The sequence below is a fragment of the Lipotes vexillifer genome, unplaced genomic scaffold, assembly GCF_000442215.2.
Source record: "Lipotes vexillifer unplaced genomic scaffold, Lipotes_vexillifer_v1.1 scaffold597, whole genome shotgun sequence".
NCBI classification, from domain to species: Eukaryota; Metazoa; Chordata; class Mammalia; order Artiodactyla; family Lipotidae; genus Lipotes; species Lipotes vexillifer.
Genome location: NW_006797597.1, coordinates 2145721 through 2172008, shown reverse-complemented (window position 1 = coordinate 2172008; position 26288 = coordinate 2145721). Strand labels below are relative to the sequence as shown.

Sequence of the window (26288 nt, the reverse complement as noted above, 5' to 3'; positions counted from 1 at the left end):
TTTCCCTACCCACCTTCAGAGCAAATTATTCAACTGCTGGTTACACTGTTCATGTTTCAGAATCTCATTTTTTAAAAACAAGTGATTCGTTCACATTGTTCTGCCTTTAGCCAAAAAGCAATTTGACATTGCAGAAAAATATCAAATCAGATTTTGTGTTGAATTTTGACTGATTTAGTCAAAATGTTCAAGTGGTTTGTATATATAAACCTGCCTTAAATCAAAGAAATGCGGGCTGAAGGGGATGAGGTCTTTGAATATGACGTGGTAGATTCCACAGGAGTGCAGAATGTTTTGTGAAGAAATCCGCAAGAGGACAGAAAGAAAATACTAATTCACAAAAGGTGTGGGTGAAGGGCTAGCAAAGAAAACCTGTAACACAAGATGTGGACATTTGTGAGTATGCCTCAGTGCATTGCATTAATAATTTGCATATTAAGAAGTCATGAGTCTTCACGTTAATGAATCCCTAACTAGTCTCTGACACAATAGAATGAGTGTCCCTGGAGGAGTCATTATGGTCTATCATGTCAATGATCCGCATATTAATGACTCTCTTACAGGCTCATCAACAGGTAGCCTAATAGGCTTCCATTGAGTTCTTTTTCATTTGCTTTTTAAATGTATCCTCTCCTCCCTTCCTTTTGTAATCCTATTGTGAAGATTCGACAAAAAGGTGCATTAAGATGATTTTAATGTGTGACGTAAGTTCACAAAAGCATTAAATTTAGAAATAATGCTTTAAGACTTCCTGAGTCTGCCTAGAAAACTTTTCAAATGCAGTTAAATACAAATCCAGTTTGATAATAGGGTTCTTATTTGGAATTTAATACAAACCATCCAACCCAATTTACCATATTTCTCTTTTCCCTGATATATCAATTTATGCTGTGATTAGCATAAGTAGAGTAGGTAGTTTAAAAATGTTTGTGAAACTGAATTTCTTGAAAATGGAAATGAATTCCAATGGATTTCATATGATAGAGGTTACTAAACACTTATCAAAACTAAAAAGCAGTAGCTGATAATATAAAAAAATTTTAAATATAAAAGAATTTTAAATTTAGAGAAAATACAAGATGTTTATTAATTGCATAGCCATAAATAAAAGGTCCTAGGATTTTGAAAAAATGATTTCATAACTTTTAAATTTAACATTTAATTAAAAGCAATAACAGGAAGGCAGTACTTTAACATTTCTAACTTGATTTGGCATGCCCTGACTTTTTTTGTCCCTAATTATTATATTTAAGATACTTGGTGATTTTTCTTATGAACATAAAACCTACCATCTCCTATACAAAATACTGAAGAACTGCTTTACCAATATTTTACTGAATTATACATCATTTCACCTGATGTACTCTCCAGATAAGGGGAAGAGTATTGATACATGCTTGAAATTTTCTGTCAAGAGCCAGGAATAGGAGAAAAGCTGGTGTAAGAGTTGGAGAAGTTTGGCACTTTGTTCCCCATTAAAGAAAAAACAAAACGAACAACCCCATGTAAACTTTACTATCTTGGGGAACAATAGAGGGCACAGGTGCTCAGGGGAGTGGCTGCCACCCTCAGCTGGGCAACAGATCCTTTTGGGAAGTGTCACTTCCGAATGATTTGATTTCAGTTTGGAAGTCTCATGCTCCTTTGTTTTCCTTCCCGCTCCTAGCCCTTCCAAATACAACCTTTCCACACATACACGGGGAATATCAATTTACATTTTAAATTACCTTTTCTTAAAACAGTTTTCAAAACAATATTTAATACAAATTCTGTAGAGCTTGGATGTCAAATCTCAGTATTTAACAGACCAAATATCTTAGGTGATACTTATATGTAGATTTCACAGAGAAAACATGTTTAATCAGGATTTCCTTAATTGCAGTTAGTTAGCTCATAGTCATGATTTTGTGTTAATGACTTTTTACACGAACACGAACAAATCAATATCTTTATGAAGGAAATAATGCCTGAAAATTAGTATCCTTAGGAAAAAACAGATATTAACAATACTCTGATAATTTTCAAAAGATGGATGCTGTATAAAGTTCTTAGAAATCACTTTGTAGGGGAATTGTGGAGAATCAGAATGTCAGAATTCTGAAGTAGTAAGAGTCTCAGCTGGACAATGACTAATTTTTCTGTCACCCACATGCTCCACGGATAACAATTACTTCCATTAAGAACTCAGGTAAAATAAGGACTTTAGACCAATAAAGTTAAGAATTCTTTTCTGATATCTGTCTGATGTATATTCTTTAGTTTTTCCAGTATCCATCACTTAAAAACATTTACATTTCTCTCTTGGTAGAATATAATTGGCAGATTGTGGCAGAGAAGTCCCTTGGGCCAGGTTTACCTATAACTCTTCTTTCACTGAAAATTCATGGATTCTGCTTGCAATTACATCTCTCCCAAAGCAACCTACAATTTTTGTTGTTGTTCATACGTGAACCTCCAAGGTTTGACTTAATTAAGCACTAGATTCTCGCAATTTAGTACTCCTTTAGAAGACTCTCTAAGGAGATCCCACCTCTACAAAATTGCACATGATGCCCAGATTCAATCACAGAATTAAATCCAAATAATTTTTTCTCCCTGATTTCTGTGGGGTGGGTGAGCAAGAAAAAATAGCACCCACTGCTTTGACATGACAAAGCAGATTTGAAAACAGCAATCCTTGGCAGAAGACAAAGAGTTAGGAAATGAAGCAACTTTGGAAAAGAAACTTACCAAAGAATTCTTCAACAAGGTTATGCTTTTTAGTTGCTTCTTTCTCTGCTATTGAAATTTCCTGCATCAAGAAGGCATCATACCGTCGTTTTCAATATATTTTCAAGATCAAGCACTGAGGCAATAGCCAATGTTCTAATTTAGTAAAAGAAATAGAGATTTTTAGGAACATAGCAATTCAGGTTTGTGGAAAACAGGAAAGTGACTCAATAAAACCATCTGGTCACTAATGTGGTGATATATTCTTAGTTACTTGAATACTTGAGCAGTTCACTAGACTTTACTCAAGGGGCTTGTGGTTTGCCATGGTTTATGCTTACATTTTAAAAGTAATAAATTAGCTTATATCATATGTATTATCCAATATATTCATTTATCCCAATCATTTGTAGATATTGATAATGTTCCACTATTTGAAAAGTTTTACCTGGACATAGTAAAATAATTTGGGAATAAATCATTGTATAATCTGCATCATAAATAATGTAAGTCTAGCTCAGAAACTGTGTGGGTAGGATTTCTGTAGGTATTAAATTTGAAATGCTGACCACAAGATTTAATTGCGAATTTATCTTTGTACTGCAAAGTTAATGGTTATTTCTATTGATCCTACTAGCATTTATATCTTTTGAAAACAAATTTAAGAAATTTCCAAATTACATTTCAAAATTATATTTATGGAATACTATTAGTTACATAAATATGGAACTCCTAAAACTGGAAAGCATGTTATTTAATGTCAAAATTGAGAAAGGCAAATTGTTTCCATTTTGAGCAATAAAGGGGTTGAGAAATAAAGGGGTAGTGGCTGCCTGGTTGTATAGAGAAGGATCACAGGGCTCAATCTGGTCTCAGCTAGGAAGTCCCTTGATCTGTTATCAGTGCTTGCCATGGGTGGGAGAGAAAGAGGCCAGCATGGGAGTATTGTATTTGATATCCCTAATCTAATCCAGAGCTTTCACTTTGAAGATGAGGAATCCCACAAAAACCATGTTCTTTACCATATTAGTTATTAGTCTCCAGATTCAGCATCTAAAGGAAATAGAAGCCATTTAAAATTTTTGATGTTTTTTCTTTGAGATTATTTCTTGCTTCTTTCAATCCCCGTTATTAATGCAGAACTGTCTTCATTTTGTTTTCCTCTGTGGAATTATTATCAAGGAACTGAATTTTAATTCATCTTTTCATCCTAGATTCCTTCTTGCATTATGCCTTTAAACTTTTTCCTTAGACACTTCTGTTCACAATTAGACATTTATTGCTCTAATTGTCTCTCTTTTGATCAAATATTTCTCTTCTGTTCTGGTTTTATTCCTGATCAAAAGAAGACTATCGGTACTGTAACACCAAAGGAATAGATACTAAGCCCTAGTAGTTGGTTAATGTATTATGAACTTTACCTCTCATTAAGTACAAGTTTCTGCTTTCCTCCCTCCTCCAATTCATGGCTATAAAATGTCGGAATACTAGAAAGTCCATTTTTAGAGAAATATCACCATAAAATTATGAAAATAAACAGTACACAACATGTAATTATTTATTCCAAGAAAACCTTTTCGGTATTTCTGTAAGTATCCACTTAGCAACGCCAATCCTGATATATTCTTCTTAAGTGTCTTTAAAAAAATTTCAAGTGAGGTACATAATATTTTTAACTTAAAATCTCTCCATTCATTTAGGGAGAGTGGGTAGAGGAAATCAAATCTTCGAAGTAAGAAGGCACACTTGACGTCTTCTTGAAGAGTTCAATATTGACTTTTTAACTGTTTATCAGAGTGAGAGGTGATGCCTAAGAATTTCAAGTTGGTTTTCTTTAGGCAGTGCTGAGTACTTTCAAGCACAGTGTTAAAGAGACACAAATGCAATATTCATGACTCATTTTGGAAATGATCCTTTTTTTATGCCAACTTTTTGATTCCTCTTGGAACAGAGTTACATTTCTGCTACCTACAACCTAATCCTCACATTTACCCTGACTGTAATTCCATCACTTCAGACTTAGACTGGGTGGAACAGGTTTTACTCATATTTTAAGAGACATATGGGATTTTAGCACAATAGCATTACAGAAACCCAAGAAAAATGATATTATTACTTATACTAAAACTACTACATTTTGACAGTGTTAAAATTAACCATAACTCCAAAAGCATAAGTGCCACATACCCAGAAACTACAGAATATTAACAGGGTGCCTAAATTCTGACAGTGAATAAATCAATTGGGTAAAAGCAGAAAGTGTGAATTTGCATTCACATGCACACTGTATTTGTATTTTAAATAAAAAGTTACTTTCACTGATGATCTAGTGATCTTTCTTTGGAGGGTGGTCCTCTGATAATAAGAGTATACTTTAGAAAGACTAATAAGCTAGTATGTCATCATGGGCTGCAAATTTTACACTTGAAAGTAACTTGTGGAAAAATAAGTAACTTGTGAATTAAAGATATGAGAGAATGGAGTAAACTTTTAAAAATATACATAATTCCAAGTAAAAGGAGAAGCACGGCAATCGGGTACTGTGGCAGTATAGAACTAATGATCAGTACGGTATTTACTACATGTCACTAATAAAAATGGTAATAACAGTAGTGATAATACATTTATTAAACACTTCCACATGTTGAGAATTATGATAAATAATTGCCCTGTGTAAGGACTAGGCAATATTTTGGAGAAAAATGAGATACAGAGAGGTTAAGTATCTTGTTGGAGGTTGCATGGCTAGTAAGTGACTAGTAAGGTAAATAACAGGAAAGACTGTGATTTGAATCCAGGTCTTTCTGCTCTTTTTCACTATGAATTGACTAGAATAAAAGCCAGGAAAATAGGCATAACTTGTTGATGCACTGTCCAGGCACATGTACCAGAGATTAGAGAAAAAGGCTGAAAGGTGTCTACATGGGCACCTGAGAAGCAGATTACCCAGTGTGCAAGACATCAGAAACCAGCCAGCAGACTTAATTCAAGACCTTACCGACTTAACAGTGAAGGAGCCCCGGTTAACCACCAGACTTAACTCTCTCTTGCTTAGGTCTTGGAAAGGGCAATACTTGATTTCTAAATCTCATGAACACAGCCAAGGTCAGGCAGAAAGAAGGCATTTTTAAAATCTACATTCAGGGAATTGATCAACAAATCGCATTGATGCTACATCAAAAGTTTAACTCCAATTTGATTCCTTTTCTCTTTCCTCATTGCCATCACCTTTAACAGTCATTATTTGTGCCTGAAATATTGAAGGAGCCTCCTGACTTGTCTTCCTGCTTCACTATGGCTCATCCCATCCAGGCTCTCCTAAGATAGATCCTTAAATATGCTTCCAGAGATTGGTCCCTAAATGTAAATCTGATGGTGTCTCTCTCCCATTTAACTCCTCCACTCCCCTCCCCCGCAACCGGAGCACTGGTTTAAAAGTACAGAAAGAATTCAGTCCCACATTTCCTGGCATGCTAAGCCGTTTAAACCTGGCTCAAACCAACCCCAGTTCTATTCCTTGGCATTCTTTCCTCAAAACACAGTCCAAACCCTCTGAACATCTCATTGTTCCTGGATGGTTCTCTTCTTTTTGTGCTTTCTTACCTGTACTTCTTTGACCACTTCTTATTCTCTCTGCCTGAAATGACCTTACCATTTTTCTCTATTTGAGGAACTCCTATTTCCCCTAAAACCTAATTAGAATGTTACTTCCTTTGCGAAAAATTTCCTGACTCTTCCAATTGAGTGCTCTCCTCATTTCTGTTATTTTTTCTCTAGAGAATATCATATCCCATTATTTATTATAATATTTATCACATTATAATAATTGCCTGTTGATGTGTCTATTTCCATCGTTACATTATAGCTTCCTTGAGGTAAGAGGCTACATATATATTATTCATTTTTGATTTCCCAGTGTTTATTAGAACTTATGGCATACAGTGGATATTCAAAATATCTATTAGAAGAATGAATGACCCCTCTTATGATTAAATAATACTAGTGACTATATTATATGAGTTAAGGTGCACTAGAAATGAACTATCCCTCCACAAACTACATACCTTTTTGACTTTTTAATTTCTAACTTTATATTAGAAGATTTTAAAATTTTTGTTTAGCTATTTAAACCCATAATTAAAAGCATTATTTTTAGCTTTAGAGTGGGAGGTAAACATTACAAGACACACAAAAGTATGCCCGTTTTAATTTATTGGAATCTTTTATGAAAATAAATTTTAATGAGGAAATAAAAGAATAATAATGTTATGATAATTTTTTTTTTTTTTGGCGGTACGCGGGCCTCTCACTGCTGTGGCCTCCCTCTTTGCGGAGCACAGGCTCCGGACGCGCAGGCTCAGCGGCCATGGCTCACGGGCCCAGCCGCTCTGCGGCACGTGGGATCTTCCCGGACCGGGGCACAAACCCGTGTCCCCTGCATCGGCAGGCGGACCCTCAACCACTGCGCCACCAGGGAAGCCCTGTTATGATAATTTTGACAAGAGACGGACAGAAGGGAAGAGTAGAAAGGACACTGTGCATTTATTCAGCAGCATTTATTATGCCACTATTATGTGTCAGGTAATGTATTAGCCACTGGGAATACAGATCAATAAGAAACTCCCCTGCTCCAAAAGGACTCAGGGAATATAAAGGGGAGACTAGAAATATTCACTAAGATATTTCACTTATACCACAATTGTATATAGTTGTGGGTCCTATCTTCATCAGCCATCAAGTTCTTTGTCTTTTTCCTCAAATTTTCTGAAGTGGTTTTAATTAAACCCTTTAAATGTAATTGGTCATATAACAGACACTTTGGATTTTGGAGTGGGATTTTATCTATAAGCATCCTGTAATTTTGGCCAGATAGCAACCCATTTGTCTTAATAAATTATCTAAAACTAGAATTTAACCATTTAGATATTTTAAATAATAAACACCTGCAAAACTACCACTCAATCGATTTCTCACCATTTCCTTTGCTCATTCCTTTCCTCTGACTCACCCCACTTCATGTAACCATAATTTTGAAAATCAACCTTTCTTGTTATTTCTATGTATTATATTATATGTATTCCTTGATAAATATATTTAAATTATTTTAGTAGGTTTTAGCTCAATAAAAAAGAACCTCCTCTGATGTAATGTTTTAGCACTGTTCATTCAATATTATGTTGCTAAGATTTATCCATATTGTTGTATGTTTCTTTAGTTTATTAATTTTGAGTGCTTTATAATATTTCTTTTGTGGTATCCCAAGTTTTGTATCTACTCTTCTGTTTATAGGCATTTGGATTGGTTCAATTTATGCAGTTGACAGCAATTTTTACCAATTAAATAAGTATAAGATAGCATCTCCTTGTGGTCTTGATTTGCATTTCTCTGTTTTCTAATAATGCTGACCATCCTTTATGTGCTTATGGGCCATATGTATTTTTTTTTCCTTATTTAAGAAAACATTTTCTACTCTGAGGTCTGAAAGATATTTACATATTCTACTAAGAATTTCAAGGTTTTTGACATTTAAGATCTTCATCCATGTGGAATTGATTATCAAATATATGTTTTACCTATTTCATCTTTTTTCCATGAGGGTAGCCACTTTCCCCATCTCCATTTACTACAAAGTCCCTTATTTCCCTGCTTGGTGACATGCTTTATTTGTCATACACCAAAGTTCTATATAAGTAGGGATCTGTTACTAAGTTCTCAATACTTGCCTGTCTCTGTACCAATATAACTGTCTTAATAACTATATCCTCATAAGAACTATTGTAACTAGGTAGAGCAGGTTCCTCTACCCTGCTATTTCTCAGTAGTCTAGCTATTTTCAGTCCTTTATTCTTCTCTTTAGAATCATATTTTCAAATTTTGTGAAAACATGTTTTGAAATTTTGATTAGAATTGAATTGAATCTGTAGATCAAACTGGGAGATAATATCTTCACAATCTTCTTCCTATCTATGAACATGGTATATCTCTCAATAATTTCTAGGTCTTTAATATTTATTGATACAATTTTATTCTTTTCCCTGTAGAAGTCTTACACATTTGCTATTCATTTTTTAATAGATATTTGATATAACATTTAAATTTCATCTATTTCAGGTTCTCTTTCTTGTATTTACCCCTGAATCTAAGATTTCCTTCCTATATTTCTGTATTTATATGTTTTTGTAAGAAGTCATTATAATAATACACGGTTTGATACCTAATTATTTGTTCCCAAAGTGAGCTAAAAGCAGGTTTCTTTCCTTTTGATGCAATCATTTTAAAAATTAAAGCATTTTAGAGAATTTAATAAGAAAAATGATTAATAGCATTTTGCTTAGGCAAAAACAAAAAGCCTTAAATGGTTATGATCTTTCCCTCTACAAATGAGATTTTCAGCATTGCTATGGGACTAAAGATAAAGAAGGGATAATTAAATGCTGTTTAATGGTTTATATATTTTTAAGAGTACACAGATTTTCTATGTACTCTATGAAAGAAAAATGTGTCAGCTTGCAGTTGGATTCCACAAAAATTGAATCTTTGCATAATTATAGGCCTCATAAACAATATGGACTTATAGATTAAAGCAGTATCACTTATTGGAAGTACAATATTTTTCTAATAAAATTATACTTAGGTAAAAACATTATTTTCATTTCTGGGCCCACTTCAAGGTACCAAATAGTCTTGGTAAAGCTAAAATTAAGCATCATAAAATGTATACAAAGCTGAATTACTTCTTACATGGTCAAGATGGAAGAATTTGCAATTTTCTTGTGATTTGCTGAAACAAGATTAGCCTTCCGGGAATGTGAATCAACATTGTCCACGCAACGAAAACTAGGCTCTATTACACAAATTTATCAGCCATTGTCAACTCTCTGTATTTCTTTTATTGCAGAAAAAAGTCATTGAGAAAAGTCACTAGGAGAAAATTCAGCTGAAACAGTAAAAGAAAATGTGGAGACTGGGCCAATCATTTCTGATAGACTGACTTGTGACATAACTATACACAAAGTGAGCTCTTCACTAACTCTTTTCTTGCTGAGTGTCATGGACAAATCTAAATTCTTATAATTCCACAAATACACATACAAACAGATTACATTTGAAAGGAAAAAGTATTTATCTTTCTCAATAAGCATGCAGAATATGAGAGAAAAGCTAGTATAACCTGAATTATTTTAAAGAAAGAAAATGTATGCTTCCATATGAATGATCTAAAGCCTTGGTTGTAAAACTGGCCTTTGGCGATACATGAAGTCTTTAAACTGGATATAAATTTAGCTGCCTTTCAGTTTCTAGTAAGTTTGGTTTTTTTCTCCTTTTCTAGAGAGAGAGAGTTAATAATATGTCAGTTCAACTGGAAGAATTTTGAGTAAAATGGAACACAAAAAAATAACTGGAACGTTAGAAAGTAATTTCAATGACCACAAATGGACTGTCAGTTCATAAAACTTCATCATTTAAAAGAAGAGAAAAATGTTTTCACTTGCAAAGATTAAATTCATGAATGATGGAATAATCTACACTTACATATATTTTTCCTTTGGTTATGTGTTTTAATATGAGTAAAATAATTTTATTTAGAATTATGGAATTGTGTATATAATTTTTACATTTTTCTACAACTAATATATATTATTGCATCATTCTAAGAGATCAATTTAATTTAAAAATATACAAAGTAATGCAAGAAAATGTGAAAGGTTATATAATATTTGTTTGGCTTGTAATTGGTTTGAATTTCCTCCTCTATAAAAATACTTGGAAATATAGTCCCAGAGAAAAGTATAACATTTTGTTTTAAACTTAACAGTAAAGAAGAATCATTGGTAACATCAGATGAGAATAACTCTGAGAATTCAAAGATTACAGGTAATATTTCTTTAATTTTTAAACAGAATATATTTATTTTGTTAAAGCCTATAATTATAACAATCTTACATAGGTGCAATTATCTAAACTTTTCAGACACCTATATCCCAGCAATTGTTTTTTCTCATGAGGACAAGGAAGACTTGGAAACCAGTAATCAGAATGTAAAAGATGTAAACACAGAACATGATGAACATAATGAAAAAGAATTAGATTTGATGGTAAGTGTTCTGTTTGCCTCGGTATTAGAGAAGATGAATCCATTTATGCTTCAAAGATGCTGCAATGCCTGCCTTTCAATAGTTTCAACTAATAAACAATTTGCAAATGTGAAAGTAGAGCCTATTCTGTCCTTGCATCTCTAGCTTGATCAACAAGGCACTTTGATTTCAGTATGTTGCTTCTGGTCTCTGCAATGGTAAATTAATGACATTCATTTCTTACCTATTTACCAGTGGCTCTGAGTAATAGTTTGTAGGAATTACAGAAGAGGTAGTACTATCCTGATGTGCATTTCTAATCTTTGTGACAAGTGTACACTTATCATAAACTCATCTGTAAAATGAGAGGGCTGGACTAGATGATTGTTAGGGTTCTGTCCAGCTCTACAAGTCTGATTCTTGCATTTAGCAGCATTTTTTTTTTTTTTTTACTTACATCTGTGAGAATCTCTAAGTTCTATATCATTGGAAAGTATTAAATTACCAAATGAGGATAAAATAGCCTGTGCCATATTTTTCAAACCGGAAACAAATTCAGAACTGTACAATTTAGTATTAAATTTGTTATCATAAATTTCACACTTGGTGAACATTCAATCTATTTGGGATTTTTAGGGGGATGGTTTAGATAGCATTTTTATCACAAAGGAAGAAATAGGAGTAAATGAGTCACATAATGCAATTTATCCTTTACTGTATTTGGTTGGAGTTCATATCATTAGGATACATGGATTCATAATCATCTAAGATTAAAATGACATTTGCCTCTTCAAGTGTCAGTGCTGAAACAGAAAAGAAATGGAGCTCACCTCTTTCCCCACACATTCCACCCTTTCTATAGTGATATGGAAGCTGCATCACTAAAGTATGCAATTTACTTTGCTCCAACTTTAAGAAACTACAAAGTTGTCACCCATTGTGAGAATTCTCACCAGGTGAAAGTTAACATCGCCATCTTTTTCAAACCACAGAATATAATGAAAGGGCCCTGAAAAATCACATACTTCACCAATATACCTCATTACAATCAGCAGGCTCAAATATAAAAGTTTGTTTAGAAGTTACTGAGATTGTACATCCAATAAATGAATAGGGAGCTGTAATTTAGATGCTAATTTGCTCCATGCTGACGTTAATGCATAAAACAATGAAGCTCTATAATAGATGGAAATACAACCAAATCTGTGGAACCCACAGGCATTGGCTTACAAGACAGCTGTGCAGTTGACAAGTAACATGAGCCTTATGTGAGAAGAAGGGGAAAACGTAAGATTTGCATATAATTATTGAGATCATGCAAATGTCAGTTATGAGGAAAAAAAAAAAACACAGGCATCTCACTGTTAAATCCTGACAGTTGGCATCACTGAAGAGCTCAAATACATTTGAGCACCAGTTGGCAGAGGGTCATTAAAACAGAATTTGCAGAGACATTAACTCCCTCACTTTTCTTTGAGTGACGTTTTGCTATTAATAGTTTGCAGAGGCTTTGCAGAAAACATATTAATAAGAGAAACTGTAATAGGGGCACCTACAGCAAGTGTAAATGCAGAAAGGGACATCTAGGAAGCTGCTCTCTAATTGATTAGCATGGAGCTATCAATGTGTATATCCTAAGTGAGGAGAAAGTGCAATGACAAGCAAGAATAGTTGAATAATACAATGTGATATTTGGAAGCTAGGAAAGAGAGTGATTAATTTTGGCCCCTTTTCTGATTAATCTCATTCCCAAGTCATAGCCTACATGGATTCCCCCAAAGCATCCAGCTTCCACAATTTGTGCAAAATCCACAAATGAAATGAATCAAGGAAATATACCAGATAATTACTAGCCAAGTTAATGAAATCTATCTAATTTGCTTTGTATATTTAAAATCATTTGATCATGATTTTTTGTGTTTTTATCCCTTAAGATAAATCAACATTTAATAAGAAGTACTGTTTCCAGAGATGAAAAGAATACAGTCAATTTTCCAAATAAAGCTGAGGGGTTACAGAAGAAGCAAATCCATGATGAAGTATACACTGACTTGTTTAAAAGGCCTTTGTCTTCAAGTTCATCAGCAGAAAGATCCTTAAAGGGAGAGTTTTACCACAATGAAAAATATTCCTCAGGAAATGAGTGTAGTTATCAATCTTCAGAGGAAATTACTTCAGATATGGGAGAAATCAAGCCATCATTGGGAAATACTAGTAGTGATGAATTAGTGCAAGTACATATTGGTAGCAAAGAAGTACTGGATAATAATGCTAATCCAGCCCAAGGGAGAGGCAGAGTGCAAATATCTTGTCCCTCTGCAGATCAACTAATGGCAGACAACCTTAATCAAAAACTTGAAGGAGAAGCTAAACAAACTGAAGTAAAAGACTGGGAATGTTTAAGAAGTGATTTCCGTTTGGATTTCCATTCAGAAGAGTCTATAGAAAAAGGATCTTCCAAGAAAGCTTATGGCAATGGTAAGAATGACGAGGGGCAAAGAATATGTTTAGGTGTTAATGAAAAACACAGCAAAGATTTTCAGTCAATCTTACATGACCAAGAAAGGAAGATGAGCCACTCTGAAATAAGTGTGGAAGGGATGGGAGCCAGTAACAGAGACCTAACTGCTCTGCCGAGTAAGGATACCCCAATTCATGACCAGTCAATCAGAGCAGATATATTTCATTCACCGAGGACAAATCTAAGCTGGGAGGAAGCTGTGTTAACAACCTCAGGCCTTAATCTCTCGACTAGTGAAGGCACTATTTTAGGAGGGATGCCTGGTCAAGCTTGTTTACCAAGAAATAGAAATGTTTTGAGGAACGAGTATCTTTTCCAAGTTGAAAAAGAAAAATCAGCTTGGATTAATCCAGAAGATCAAAATAAGAACACCCAGCATAAACAAAGTTGGAACGTTCTGGAAAGTCAGGGAAGAGCAAGAGAGAGTAAGACAAATATAACAGAGCAGACTAAAGAACAAGCAGATTGTGGAGACATGTGGGAAAAAAGAGATAATACAAGGAATTTGAAAGCTAATCCTACAGAAGAATTGTTTACCTGCCAAGAAACAGCGAGCTGTGAACTGTCTTCTCTAGCTGATCATGGTATTACTGAGAAAGCAGAAGCAGGTACCGCTTATATAATTAAGACAACATCAGAAAGTACTCTAGAAAGCATGTCTGCTAGAGAAAAAGCAATAATTGCTAAGCTACCTCAAGAGACAGCACGAAGTGACAGGCCCATCGAGGTAAAGGAAACAGCGTTTGATCCACATGAAGGGAGAAATGATGATTCACATGATACCCTTTGTCAACGAGATACAGTAGGTGTAATCTATGACAATGATTTTGAAAAGGAATCATGTTTAGGTATTTGTAATGTACATGAGGATGAAATGGAGAAGGAAGAAGCCATATCTATTTACAATCCTGGGAAGACACATGATAGGAAGAAATGTGTCACTGGAAATACAACATCTGTAGAAGAATCCTCACAGGTCATTACAAACTATCAAAAAGCAGCCTCAAAACTAGATTTACATTTGGGAATGTTACCAACAGACAAAAAAATATTTCCAGAAAATAGAGATCACGGGCAGATCCAAGAATTATCAAAGAAAACGAATATAGATGCCATTATTCATTCTGCTTTAAACTCAGACACTAACAGAGCTTCTCAGAATGGCTCTCACATTTCTAATCACCATGTTAAAACTTCATTGCCATCTCATGAACAGGCCACTGCTATAGAGAATGCAATTACTACCATGACTCTCCAATCTATTTATTCTAAATCAAAATATAATTGTAATCCAACAAGTGAAATCCAGGGTGCTGAGAATCACCATCATCCTGCGTCTACACTTGAAGAAGTTTCCAAAAGTTCAAGAAAAGTGACATCAGGTAGTAGGAGGGAAAGATGTATAGGCCAGATTGTCCAACAAGGAGAATGCAGTGTGGAGAAATCTCTAGGGCCAACAATTTTAATCAGTGAAGCTTTTGAAAACATGGAAGAGGCAAGGAATGAAAAAGAAGGATTAATAAACTCTGGACAATCACTGTGCTCTTCAGGAGACAAGGAATCTGAGAGCCCTGATTCTGACAATCTCCCTGCCCAGGAAAATCAAGCTCAAAGGGAATCTCTGCTCTCGAAATACACCAACTCTAAAATACCTTATTTCCTTTTGTTTCTGATATTTCTTGTAACCATCTATCAGTATGACTTAATGACCGGCTTGGCATTCTACGTTTTTTCATTGTACTGGCTGTGCTGGGAAGGGGGAAGACAAAAAGAGTCTGTCAAAAAGAAGTAACTGCAGCACTATTATTATTCTCTCTTAAAAGATAAGCTATTTAGTCCCAAACATTTGGATTGGTGAAAGAGACTATTCGTTGTTCAAAGAGCCAGCGCAGTTTTTCTCTTGAAGGATCATTTAGAAAGGAATGCGTATGAAGTTTGCTCCTTCATATAAGTAATTATTCTATATAGGACCATTATGTTTGGATCATTAAATACCTATATGAATATGAGATCTGAAGCACGTCAAGTTGAAATTAGGTACAGCTGTTGCTCCTTAGCAGGCTATGAAGTTTCAATGCTTCATGTCTCTTCACTACTTAAAGTGCCATTTCTTGCATTCATTTCTTTTGCAGTAAAGCTTCATTTTTCTTTTCCTGAGTGTATTTTTCCCTCTACTGTTTTTAAAAATAGATAAAACATGGACAATGGCAGAGGACTTTTTTTTTGTCTTTTAATACTGACCATGAAATTTGCATTTACCACTGTATCATTTATCAGCACATTTTGATAAATCGAATCTTTCAACTTTGATTACATATTTTTAAGAACAACACCCATGCATATTGAAATGTGTAGATTTAACCTGAAGAAACACATTGTGTACTTGAATAACACTTAATACACATACACGTGTTTTATATCCTGCATACCTACAAAGTCAGGGCATTTGTAACCCAAATTTGACAAAGACTGAAACAATCAAGAGATGATCTTTCAGTTCTACAAAATTTGGGGAATGGCCTGTCTTTAAGCAATATTTTTCTCTTTTACAGGGAGACTGTATAACACAGCTAAACAATTTTGATGTCAACTATTATTCAGTTGGAAATTTAAAGTTCCAGAAGCATTGCTTCAGAATGAATTTGTACCTATAAAGCATAAAACACTAAATAACAATAATTAAAAAAAGATTTCCTAATGAACTATTTTACTTGGTAGTATTTTTTGTCTTCTAACAAATTTTTAACTTTTCTCATTATAAAACAATAAATTATTCCCCAAGGTGCATTTAGAGAACAAACAACTAATCATTGGTGATATTTATTATATAGTTATCAGGTTGTTAAATGATAACTCAAATTTTTAAGGAGACAAATAGGTAGATATGGAGATCTACTGAGAGAGAAATGAATATCCAGTATAGCAGTGACTTCAGTTACTGTTATTATCTATGGCTAAGTATGTGAAATAATGGAACTAATCATTTTAGCCACATAGTGGTAATGCAAATAATCTTATACAATTGATTTCAACAACTATTTATTGAATGACTAATATATGCAAAACCTTGTGCTCTGTTCTATGGCAGAGCACTTCCTTTGATACCCTGAATGGCTAGTCCTCAGGGAGGAGGCATCGATATGTATTTTGATGCTTTTGACTTGGCCAGAAATATGGGAGAAAGTCACACTGAGGGAGCCCACTTGGGTGATTTCTTTTTAACAGGAACTTCTTTTATGGAGAATATAACATTGATCTTCAGGGAGAAAAAGTAATCTATTTATTAACCTGTAAAGGCAAATCCAATGACTAACACTTGTATACATCATCCTACACTCCTAAGAAACATGCATGCATGGGAAGACAACATGAGAATGGAGCATTTAAACTGACTTTCATGTGGTAGTAAATGATTTCCTTAATTTTCATTAGGTACACAACTATTTCCAAATCCCCTAATTGCATGCTTGTCTTAAGTCCCATTGAAATTGAATGCTTGACTTTAACTTTTTAGTTGAACAAATACAAACATCCTGAAGTAGAACTTAGGGCAAATATTTGATTGTTTGAGAGAGCATATTTTCATTAAATACAAGTGGGATACTCTAGGCTGTACCTAGAATATTATCTCTAAAATTGCTATCTTGATAATATTGTTGACAGGTCTAGATTACAACGAAGTTAGGGTTAGCATTTCTTCAGTTCCTAATGGCTTGGTTTTTGCATTCTACCTTTAAGAGTTTCAGTCAATATGCCATATCTTATTAATGCAAAGAACACTATATTACTTTATGAACACAGGTGCCCAAACTGTAATTGTTCCCTTATACATAAAAGAATGTAACTTTTTTAATCTCTTTTATTTGACTTTTGGTAACATTAACTTACTATACCTTCTCATGCATACTTGTAATGTGACAATAGAAGTTTCAAAGGGTTTAAAATACTCCATTGTGTACTTTTCTGCAGGCAAAGAAGAAATAATTGGTGATTTAACTGACTTTCCAAACATTACTTATGAAGAATTAGAAATAAAGTCATAAGAGCTATGAAACTATTGCCAGGTGGAGAGGTAGATTTTTGCAACTTGTTTTGGTCACATCACTATGTTGAAGAAGAAAAGTGGATCTCAGGAAGAACTGGCAGCCCCTGGTTAATAAAGATTTGACTGTGAATCATCATGACAAGGGTCAACTTTATAAGCAAAGCTGCCTTCATTGTGTCCCCTCAAGTATTGGTTAAGGGCCAAAAGGGTGTGGCATGAGAATAAACAAAAAGAAGTATGTTGTACATCTGCTTCTATAGTGGGTAAGAAATGTGATGTAATAACCATCACATTTTTATCTTGCTGGGCTTCTGACTATTAGAAACAAAGTTCTAAAAATTAATTGGTGAGTCAAGCAAGTGTAGGTAGAAAAATCAACTATCTCAAAAAATCACATCTGTATAAGCCACCAATATCTCAATAGATTTTTCAATGTAAGAGTAAATAGGTCAATGAGATGACATTCACCTCTCAATATTCAAGAACATTGGCTTAATGCAATTTGTTTCCCTGCTGAGTTCCAATATTTTGATAGTGAATTTTTTCAAAGAATATATATATATTCTGCACCATTTTGTGAGAGAAACAGGATCATCTTTTGTCATCTTAAACCAGTCTTCTGGTTAAATGGAAAACTTAAAAATATCCAGACCAAATTTGGGGAAATAAGTATTTTTCCCAAATAGCATTCATGATACTTTCTTAATAATTTTTTTCAGTCATGAATATTATTTTATCTCACTAGGCCTGTTGTCTTATTAGTCTCAATTTTTGCATATAAATTTTTGCAAAAAAGCAAACAAAGCAAAACAAAAAACTAGCAGGAAAACTAGTAAAGATGCAGGCAGGAAAGCTGTCATCCCCAGAGCCAGTACATCTACTGATTTCTGATGTCATGATCTCTGACTTTTTAAAATTTCACTGAGTGAATACAGAAATTGAATGATGCAATAAAGATCGTGGTTTGTTAATTTAAGTCTTGTCTTAGCCAATTCCATGGAACTGAGGAATAGGACTGACTCTGATTCTGAAACAAGGTATGAAAGGACTATGACAGGCCATGCTCCTCCAGCATCTCCACAGTTGTACTCCTACATAAAGAGAACAACTAAAAAAGTTACTTTTATTTATTGGATTAAATTAATTTGCTAATTTTTTTTCTACTTAAATTTTTTTCTACTTTCAGAAATAATTCATAATAAAACTCATGGCAACATAAGTTACTTTTCATCTTTTAAAGATAGATTCAGTCATTAATACATTTCCATAATTTTACCCAAACCTCTTTAAATAGCTAATCAAATTTTCACTAGAATTTCAGCCTAGTTTGAACATGTTTTATAAGAAATATTATTACAGTGTGTTAAAACCTTATTAAACAAACAACTCTTTAAAAAGTTCAGCATTTTTATTTTGTGTCATTTCTATATTTGTTAGATGTGTACATACTACCTTCATTAGTCAAATATGAAGCAATGTAGTATGTGAAAATTTAAGGAAAAATTCCCTAAGTCTTTTCTTAATATATTCAGCTCTTTGTATTCATAATAATAAAGTAAAGAGTATCATGGGTAAATCAATAGTGGATCACCAAGAAATCACTTTTATTTGTCTGAGACGATGCAAAGATCTGATTTTGCAGCATATTTCAATGCCTAATTAAGTTACTGGCCTTGGTTGGAATCAGTGCATCGTCCTTCTTATCACCCCATCTGAACCATGCAGCCCTAATTCCCACTGCTCTTTGCTTCAAGTCCTCTGTCAGTCAAGCAAGTCATGCTGTCCCTAGAACATGCCATGCTCATCCATTCCTCTGTGACTGCTCGTGTACACCCCTCTGTCTAGAAATCGCTTTCAGTTATCTTTCCTCCTCTCTTCCTACCCAACTCTGTACATTTTTCTATGTACTGTTTTAGTCCCCATCTTTTTGAAGTCTCCTAATATTTCTGTTCATGGGATCTCTTCATTTTCAGGTCTCTTATGACACTAACCATCTTGCATGCACTAGGTATTTGACTGATTATACTAACTGGACCATCTGCTCGTTCAAGACAGGAATGTGGCTTCTTCCCTCCAATCACCTCACAAGGTCTAGTTTATAGGAATCCTCAGTCAATACTTGTGGACAGAATTGAATTGCAGTGATGTCTCCTTCCTATGCTGTCCCTGAAACGTGGACAGGATACTTTGAGGTCTGATTTTAAAATGAATAAACTTAATCAAAGCAAAGCTGGAATGTTTTCATAAACTACCAAAGACAATGAAGAAAAAGGCAAAGAGAATGTAGCTACAAGACAGAGTGGTGCAGTGGATCTGGGATGTGGGAAAGAAAGAAAAAAATCCTTCCTCTCCATTCTTCTTAACAATTAAATTAGCTTTCTATATATATTAATTCTTCCTAGCACAGGAAACATTCCTTTCATTCTATTTCATGGGAAATACTATACAGATTATATATTAAAAGAATAATAACGCCTAACTTAATTTGCTGGCTAATGTGAAAATTAAGAGAACAAGGCATGTCTTCAGATAAAGAAGCTTAGTAGATTAAAAACCAACAAACATCACAAGATATAAAGTGTAAGAAACTCAATCTTCCCAACTGCTGCCATGCCCTTTGAAAATGGCTGATCTCTGAATTTCACACCTGTTCTGCATGTCAGCTTTTAGGATAAGCAAACAGAACTAGAAAAAATAGTAAGAGGATTTTTAAAAAGGAAACATTTGCCTGATTAGCCTATATATACTGAAACACACACACATATACATGCACACATACACACAAAGGCACAAACATACATACATGTATTCCAAGATCTGATAAATGACAATATGGCAGTAAACAGTCTACTGATACTATGCATAGTGAATATATATAATGTAAGAAATAAAGGGTTTATCCTTTCTTTGAAGAGATTCATTCTATCATATCTAGATATGAAATTAAAATGATGACACAAAGATATGCCTGTTTGGGGGGCAGAGTCTAAACAAAAGCAGTATATGGCCTAGAGATGTAGTAGCATGCCATATAACAGCTTAAGACCATTAGCAATTAGTCTCTTAAGACTTAAAGAAAAGCCAGATACATGTCTAGTCTGTTGTAGAATTCATCAGTATCATGCATCGGTTGAGTTGGTTCTGAGTGGAAACATTTAAAATTTCCTAAAGACACACTCTATAAAACATAATAGCAGAGAGAGAGTTTAAAAATCACTATATGAGGTTAGAAATTCTCTTTGTAAACACTTAAATAACCCATAACCTACTTTTAATAATTAATTCTATGTAGGTTTTAATGTACAGTTTATAAAATTTTTTAGTGTGGGGTATTTATGAATATAGCACACATGTAAATCACTTTTACACATACATTCTACAAATGATATTGATATTTTGTTACTACACATTAAGTGACTCTTCCCAGTTAATCCATAAATCTTTGGGAAAATTCAATTGTCATTTTTTATTATGCACATAAACTTTCCCTGTGTTTCTCACTTCTCAGTCCTGCCTAAGAAAGAGAATAAAGGTTAAAGAAAGGATAATTTATTTCCTACCTTCACAGATATGAGTGGGTATATTTTAAATACATTTCTACACTTTGAAAGTTGGAAAGGAAAATGAGATAAGAGATTATAAATGTCCTTCATATTTATTTCATAGTCTTTAATATTTGGGATCAGGCATATAGACTTCAATTTAAGTCAGTTGTCTTCTCCCATATAAATTTTTTGGCCTACATGATCTTACTCCCATGCTTAAATTAATATTTAAGTGCAACATGTTGATTTTTCATTATGTGAATAAGTAAGGAAACCAGTTGCAGCCTGAATCTTTGAGTATAACAGCTACATCTGTATCTTTATTGATCTATGCATGTGAGGTTCAACCTTTAATAATAATAGTAGTAGTTGTAACAATTATTATTGTTATAAAAACACAATAGCCAACTTTTGAGTGTTTACAATAATTGGGCACTGTTTTAAACTCTTTATGTGAAAAACTCACTTATGTTTTATGACTTCATGAGAGAAATGTTATTACTTTCCCATTTTACAGATAGATGCACAAAGGCTGGTTTTCCCAAGGTCACATGCTAGTCTAGATTCAGACTCCACCAGTCTTTCCCCAGAGCTGATACTCTTAAACTCTGTACCATGTTGTTCGTTCAGTTCAGATATACTAAGTTATCTTACAAATTGCAGTTATATATTAGCATGCTGCATGGTGCTATACTAATATATAAGTACATTACATACTCTGAGATATGAGTATACCACATATCTTGCACAGATAATCCTATCTTTATTAATGCTCCTAAAAAAAGAAAGCTGCTAAAAGTATTCTGTTCTTTTCAATTTATTCAAATGACCTCAAAAAATACACTTTGACTTCCTTCCAGGACACAAACATTGCACTAGTCCCAAATCTTGCCTAGCTTGAGTATAGCGAAGGAGTTAGAGACCAGTAATTGCAGTATCTTGTGACCAGTTCAACAATAGAGGTAAGATCTAAGCACAGAAGTGGCACAAAGAAAGGAATGTTTGGTCCTGTAAGCACTTTGCTTCTTATATTTCATAAATGTGTCATCTTTTTAGCACAATAATTTTAGGTATCAAGGAAATCTGAATAAAATCCTCCAAATGCCTCATTACAACTGGCGTTTTACAGACATAATAACTATAATGAGAATACATCTTGATGTGACTGGTATAGTATTTATTTATGCCTGATGTCCCAGTGTAATTATTAATAGCACTCCTTTCACTTTCAAAAGTAAAATGATTTGGATGAAAAATGCTAGGGTCAGCCTAAAAGTCCAAGAAAATATCTTAGCCAGCAGGTGTATATCACTCCGTGTCACAAGAATAAAAGGGGAAACTTCCAATATGAATGCCACCTATAACCTACCGGCAGAATTCTTGTCCTTAGGGTTGTAGAATATAACTCAGATGTACCAGTCCCTGGTCAGCCTAAGTAAAGAAGAGCAACATTTTTGCAGATTCAGTATTGCAGAGGGCAATGATTTTTTTTAAAAAGTAGGGACATTTTGTAAAGAATGTGCTGGTCAAAATCCATTAGAAAGAAGTCATTTACATTACTGACACTGGATAACCATAACTTTGTGGAACCTGATACTATAGCCTATAGCCTATTCAGAGGGCACAGGACATGATACTTCCACCATCCAGGATAGTCAAAGTGGAACAAGATGGAAGAAACTTTAGCAAAAGTTGTGGAAGCCACTGTGTGTTACTCAAAATTATAATGGCATTATGTTTCTGGAAGCTGTATTATGAGTGTACATGCTGCTCATCATTTGTAAGAGAAACAAATTTTTTTGGAAATTAAGCTACATATTACTGGCATTTAACAATCATGAGACAAGCTAATAGTATTTCAGTAGCAAAAATAAATTAAAATATAAACAAATGACCCAAGATTTCAATAAGAGACAAGGACATTTTAAGGCAGAACCAGTGTCATTCCATCTAGTTTTGGCCTTTGCAATAACCATTACTTTTGGCCTCACTTCACACAGGTGTGCTGTGCTGACACTGTGAATGACGATGGATCAGCATTCCCTTCACTTCTGCTTAAGAGATATGTGCACTGGAACCTTATCCAAAGAACTACTACCATAATTTAAGACCACAAAATATGTTCATACTGAATGAATGGCAAAAGGCTAGCATAGTTGCCCTAAAAGTGTTGTGCCTCTGGCGACTTCAACCCAGCCTTACACTTACAGGGTGTAGAAGAACAGTTTTTAAATAGTGGTCTTTCTCTATGTACTCTTTGTTCATTTAAAAAATGTCACTGGGGTCACTTTTATGTACCTATAAAGCTGTTCCATCACTGAAGGTGTAGAGCTCATGATATTTTATAAAGTTGCATATTATCATTTTTAATTGTTAGGGACAAGGGAATTTTGATAATAGTCAATGTGCATTACTCAAAGCCCTTTGGTTGGAAATAACCAAAACCTTTCAAAGTAGTTTAAGCAAAACAAAACAAAACACACAGAAAAAAACATATCTTAAGGAAACAAGACCACTAACCCAGGGCTAGATGTGAAAACAGGCATCAGTAGGGACAGAAGCTGGGTCATGAAAAGCCATCAGAAATGGAATCTCTCCCGACTTTCCTGTTTTCCCATCTTTTTTTCCCTTTTCTGAGTCTACTTTATTTTTCTGTTTTTTTGCCAGTGGATTTTCTCTTTCAACTTACTCTTCAAGATGCATGGTCCCTAAAGTAGAATTTTCCAATGGCAATCTCGCATCCTGATTATATATGTCCAAAGGTTAACTGCTTAGAGATACCTGGATCTCAGTTCTAAACTCCTAGAAGACAGAAATTTATTCAGTTGTTCGTTCTACATGCAATCCATTGTTTCCCCATAACTGGAGGCACAGGGTGATAGAGGGACTCACTGTAAAGGAAATGTTTGTAGGTTCTCGAAGGGTAGGTGGGAATATGGAATTTGTAATGTGTATCTCTAATGTGCCAATTGTCATATATTTATGGATATATTTCTGCTTCTCTTTTTCCTTTTGTAGATTTACATGGCCCAAATTTCTGTAGATTTATAGTAGATCTTGATATTAGTTGAGGCCAGTTCCTATACATTTTTCTTTAAAACTCTGTAACTCTTGGCCCCTTGCTGCTCCATATGAATTGTAGGATCAGCTTACCAAGTTTCATGAAAAACTTGATTTTTAATGGAATTTTACTGAATGTGTACATTAATTTGAGGAGAACTGACATTTAAAAATATTGAGTCTTTCTACCCATGAGAAGAGTATATTTCTTATTCATTTTTTGTTCCTTCAATTATGATTTATAATATTCTCCATGAATACATTGCATATTTACTATCAGATATACTCCTAAGCACCTCATGGATTTTGTTACTATTTTGAATGAATCACTTTTTCCTATTATATTTTCTTTAGGGAAATTATTGATATTTTGTAACACTTGATTTTTATTTGTCACTTATTCAACTATTTTGCCAAAGTTTCTCCTTAGTCCTACTAGTTATTAGTTTGACATTTTGGTCATTATGCCAATAATGTATAAGAACAGTATTGATTTTTGTATGTTCTTTTATGCATCTTGCCAAATTCTATCATTAATACAACTGGTTGGTATTATTTTTAATTCACTTGCTTCTATTTTCTTTTTCTTGTCTTCTTGAGGTAAATGTATGTCTTATTTATTTTTAATCCTTTCCCTTAAAAAAGTTCATATAATACTATAAAATAAACCAAATATTTTTAACTGCATTGAATTGATTTTGAGATAATTACCTGTAACTCAAAAATATATGTGTGAATACATATATATAACATTTTAAACATTTTTATTCCCTTTTATTTCCTGGTTCCCTCTATAATTCCCACTGTAATTTAACACATGAGTTATTTAACAGGACATTTAATTTTTTATGATCTTTAATAATTGGTACAAATTACATTAGACTATTGTCATAGAATGTGGTTGACTGCCAATTATTTGAAATGTGATAATACTTCCTTTGTGATCTACTGCACTGTCAATGTAATTATTATTCTATGTATTCATTCTTTTTGGGGGTACAGAGTTCTTTATATATTTATTAGGTCATGCTTCATAAGTCTGTTGTTCAAAACTATATTCTAAGTCCAGAGATAATCCCACGCACCTGTGGTCACCTACTCTACGACAAAGGAGGCAAGAATATACAATGGAGGAAAGACAGTCTCTTCAATAAGTGGTGCTGGGAAAACTAGACAGCTACATGTAAAAGAATGAAATTAGAACACTCCCTAACACCATACACAAAAATAAACTCAAAATGGATTAAAGACCTAAATGTAAGACTGGACACTATAAAACTCTTAGAGGAAAACGAAGGAAGAACACTCTTTGACATAAATCACAGCAAGATCCTTTTTGACTCACCTCCTAGAGAAATGGAAATAAAAACTAAAATAAACAAATGGGACCTAACAAAAAGTAAAAGCTTTTGCACAGCAAAGGAAACCATAAACAGAATGAAAAGACAACCCACAGAATGGGAGAAAATATTTGCAAAAGAAGCAACCGACAAGGGATTAATCTCCAAAATACACAAACAGCTCATGCAGCTCAATATCAAGAAAACAAACAACCCAATCCAAAAATGGGCAGAAGACCTAAATAGACATTTCTCCAAAAAGGACACATAGATCGACAATAGGCACATGAAAAGCTACTCAACATCACTAATTATTAAAGAAATGCAAATCAAAACTACAATGAGGTATCACCTCACATCAGTCAGAATGGCCATCATCAAAATATCTACAAACAATAAATGCTGGAGAGGGTGTGGAGAAAGGGAACCCTCCTGCACTGTTAGTAGGAATGTAAATTGGTATAGCCACTATGGAGAACAGTATGGAGTTTCCACAAAAACCTAAAAATAGAGCTACCATATGATCCAACAATCCCACTCCTGGGCATATATCCAGAGAAAACCATAATTTGAAAAGATACATGTACCCCAATGTTCGTTGTAGCATTATTTACAATAACCAGGACATGGAAGCAAACTAAATGTCCATCGACAGAGGAATGGATAAAGAAGATGTGGTACACATATATGATGGAATATTACTCAGCCATAAAAAGAACGAAATAATTCCATTTGCAGCGACATGGATGAACCTAGAAATTGTCATACTGAGTGAAGTAAGTTAGACAGATAGAGACAAATATCATATGATATTGCTTACCTGTGGAATCTATAAAAATACGTTCATTTAACCTATTTACAAAACAGAAATAGAGTCACAGATGTAGAAAACAAACTTATGGTTACCAAGGGGGAAAAGGCGGGGAGGGATAAATTGGGAGATTGGGATTGACATATACACACTACTATATATATAAAATAGATAACTAATAA

At 33.9% G+C, this 26288-nt stretch overlaps 1 protein-coding gene across 1 annotated transcript in view; it reads left to right on the top strand.

Annotated features, from left to right (window-relative positions):
• PPP1R3A (protein phosphatase 1 regulatory subunit 3A) overlaps positions 1-16013 on the top strand; it is a 36951-nt gene extending 20938 nt beyond the window's left edge. The window contains exons 2-4 of the mRNA XM_007469743.1: positions 10526-10584; positions 10681-10805; positions 12719-16013. Of these exons, the coding sequence (XP_007469805.1) occupies positions 10526-10584; positions 10681-10805; positions 12719-15097 (2563 nt within the window). The 3' untranslated portion in view covers positions 15098-16013. The remainder of the gene's footprint in view (positions 1-10525; positions 10585-10680; positions 10806-12718) is intronic.
• Positions 16014-26288: the final 10275 nt, after the last annotated feature.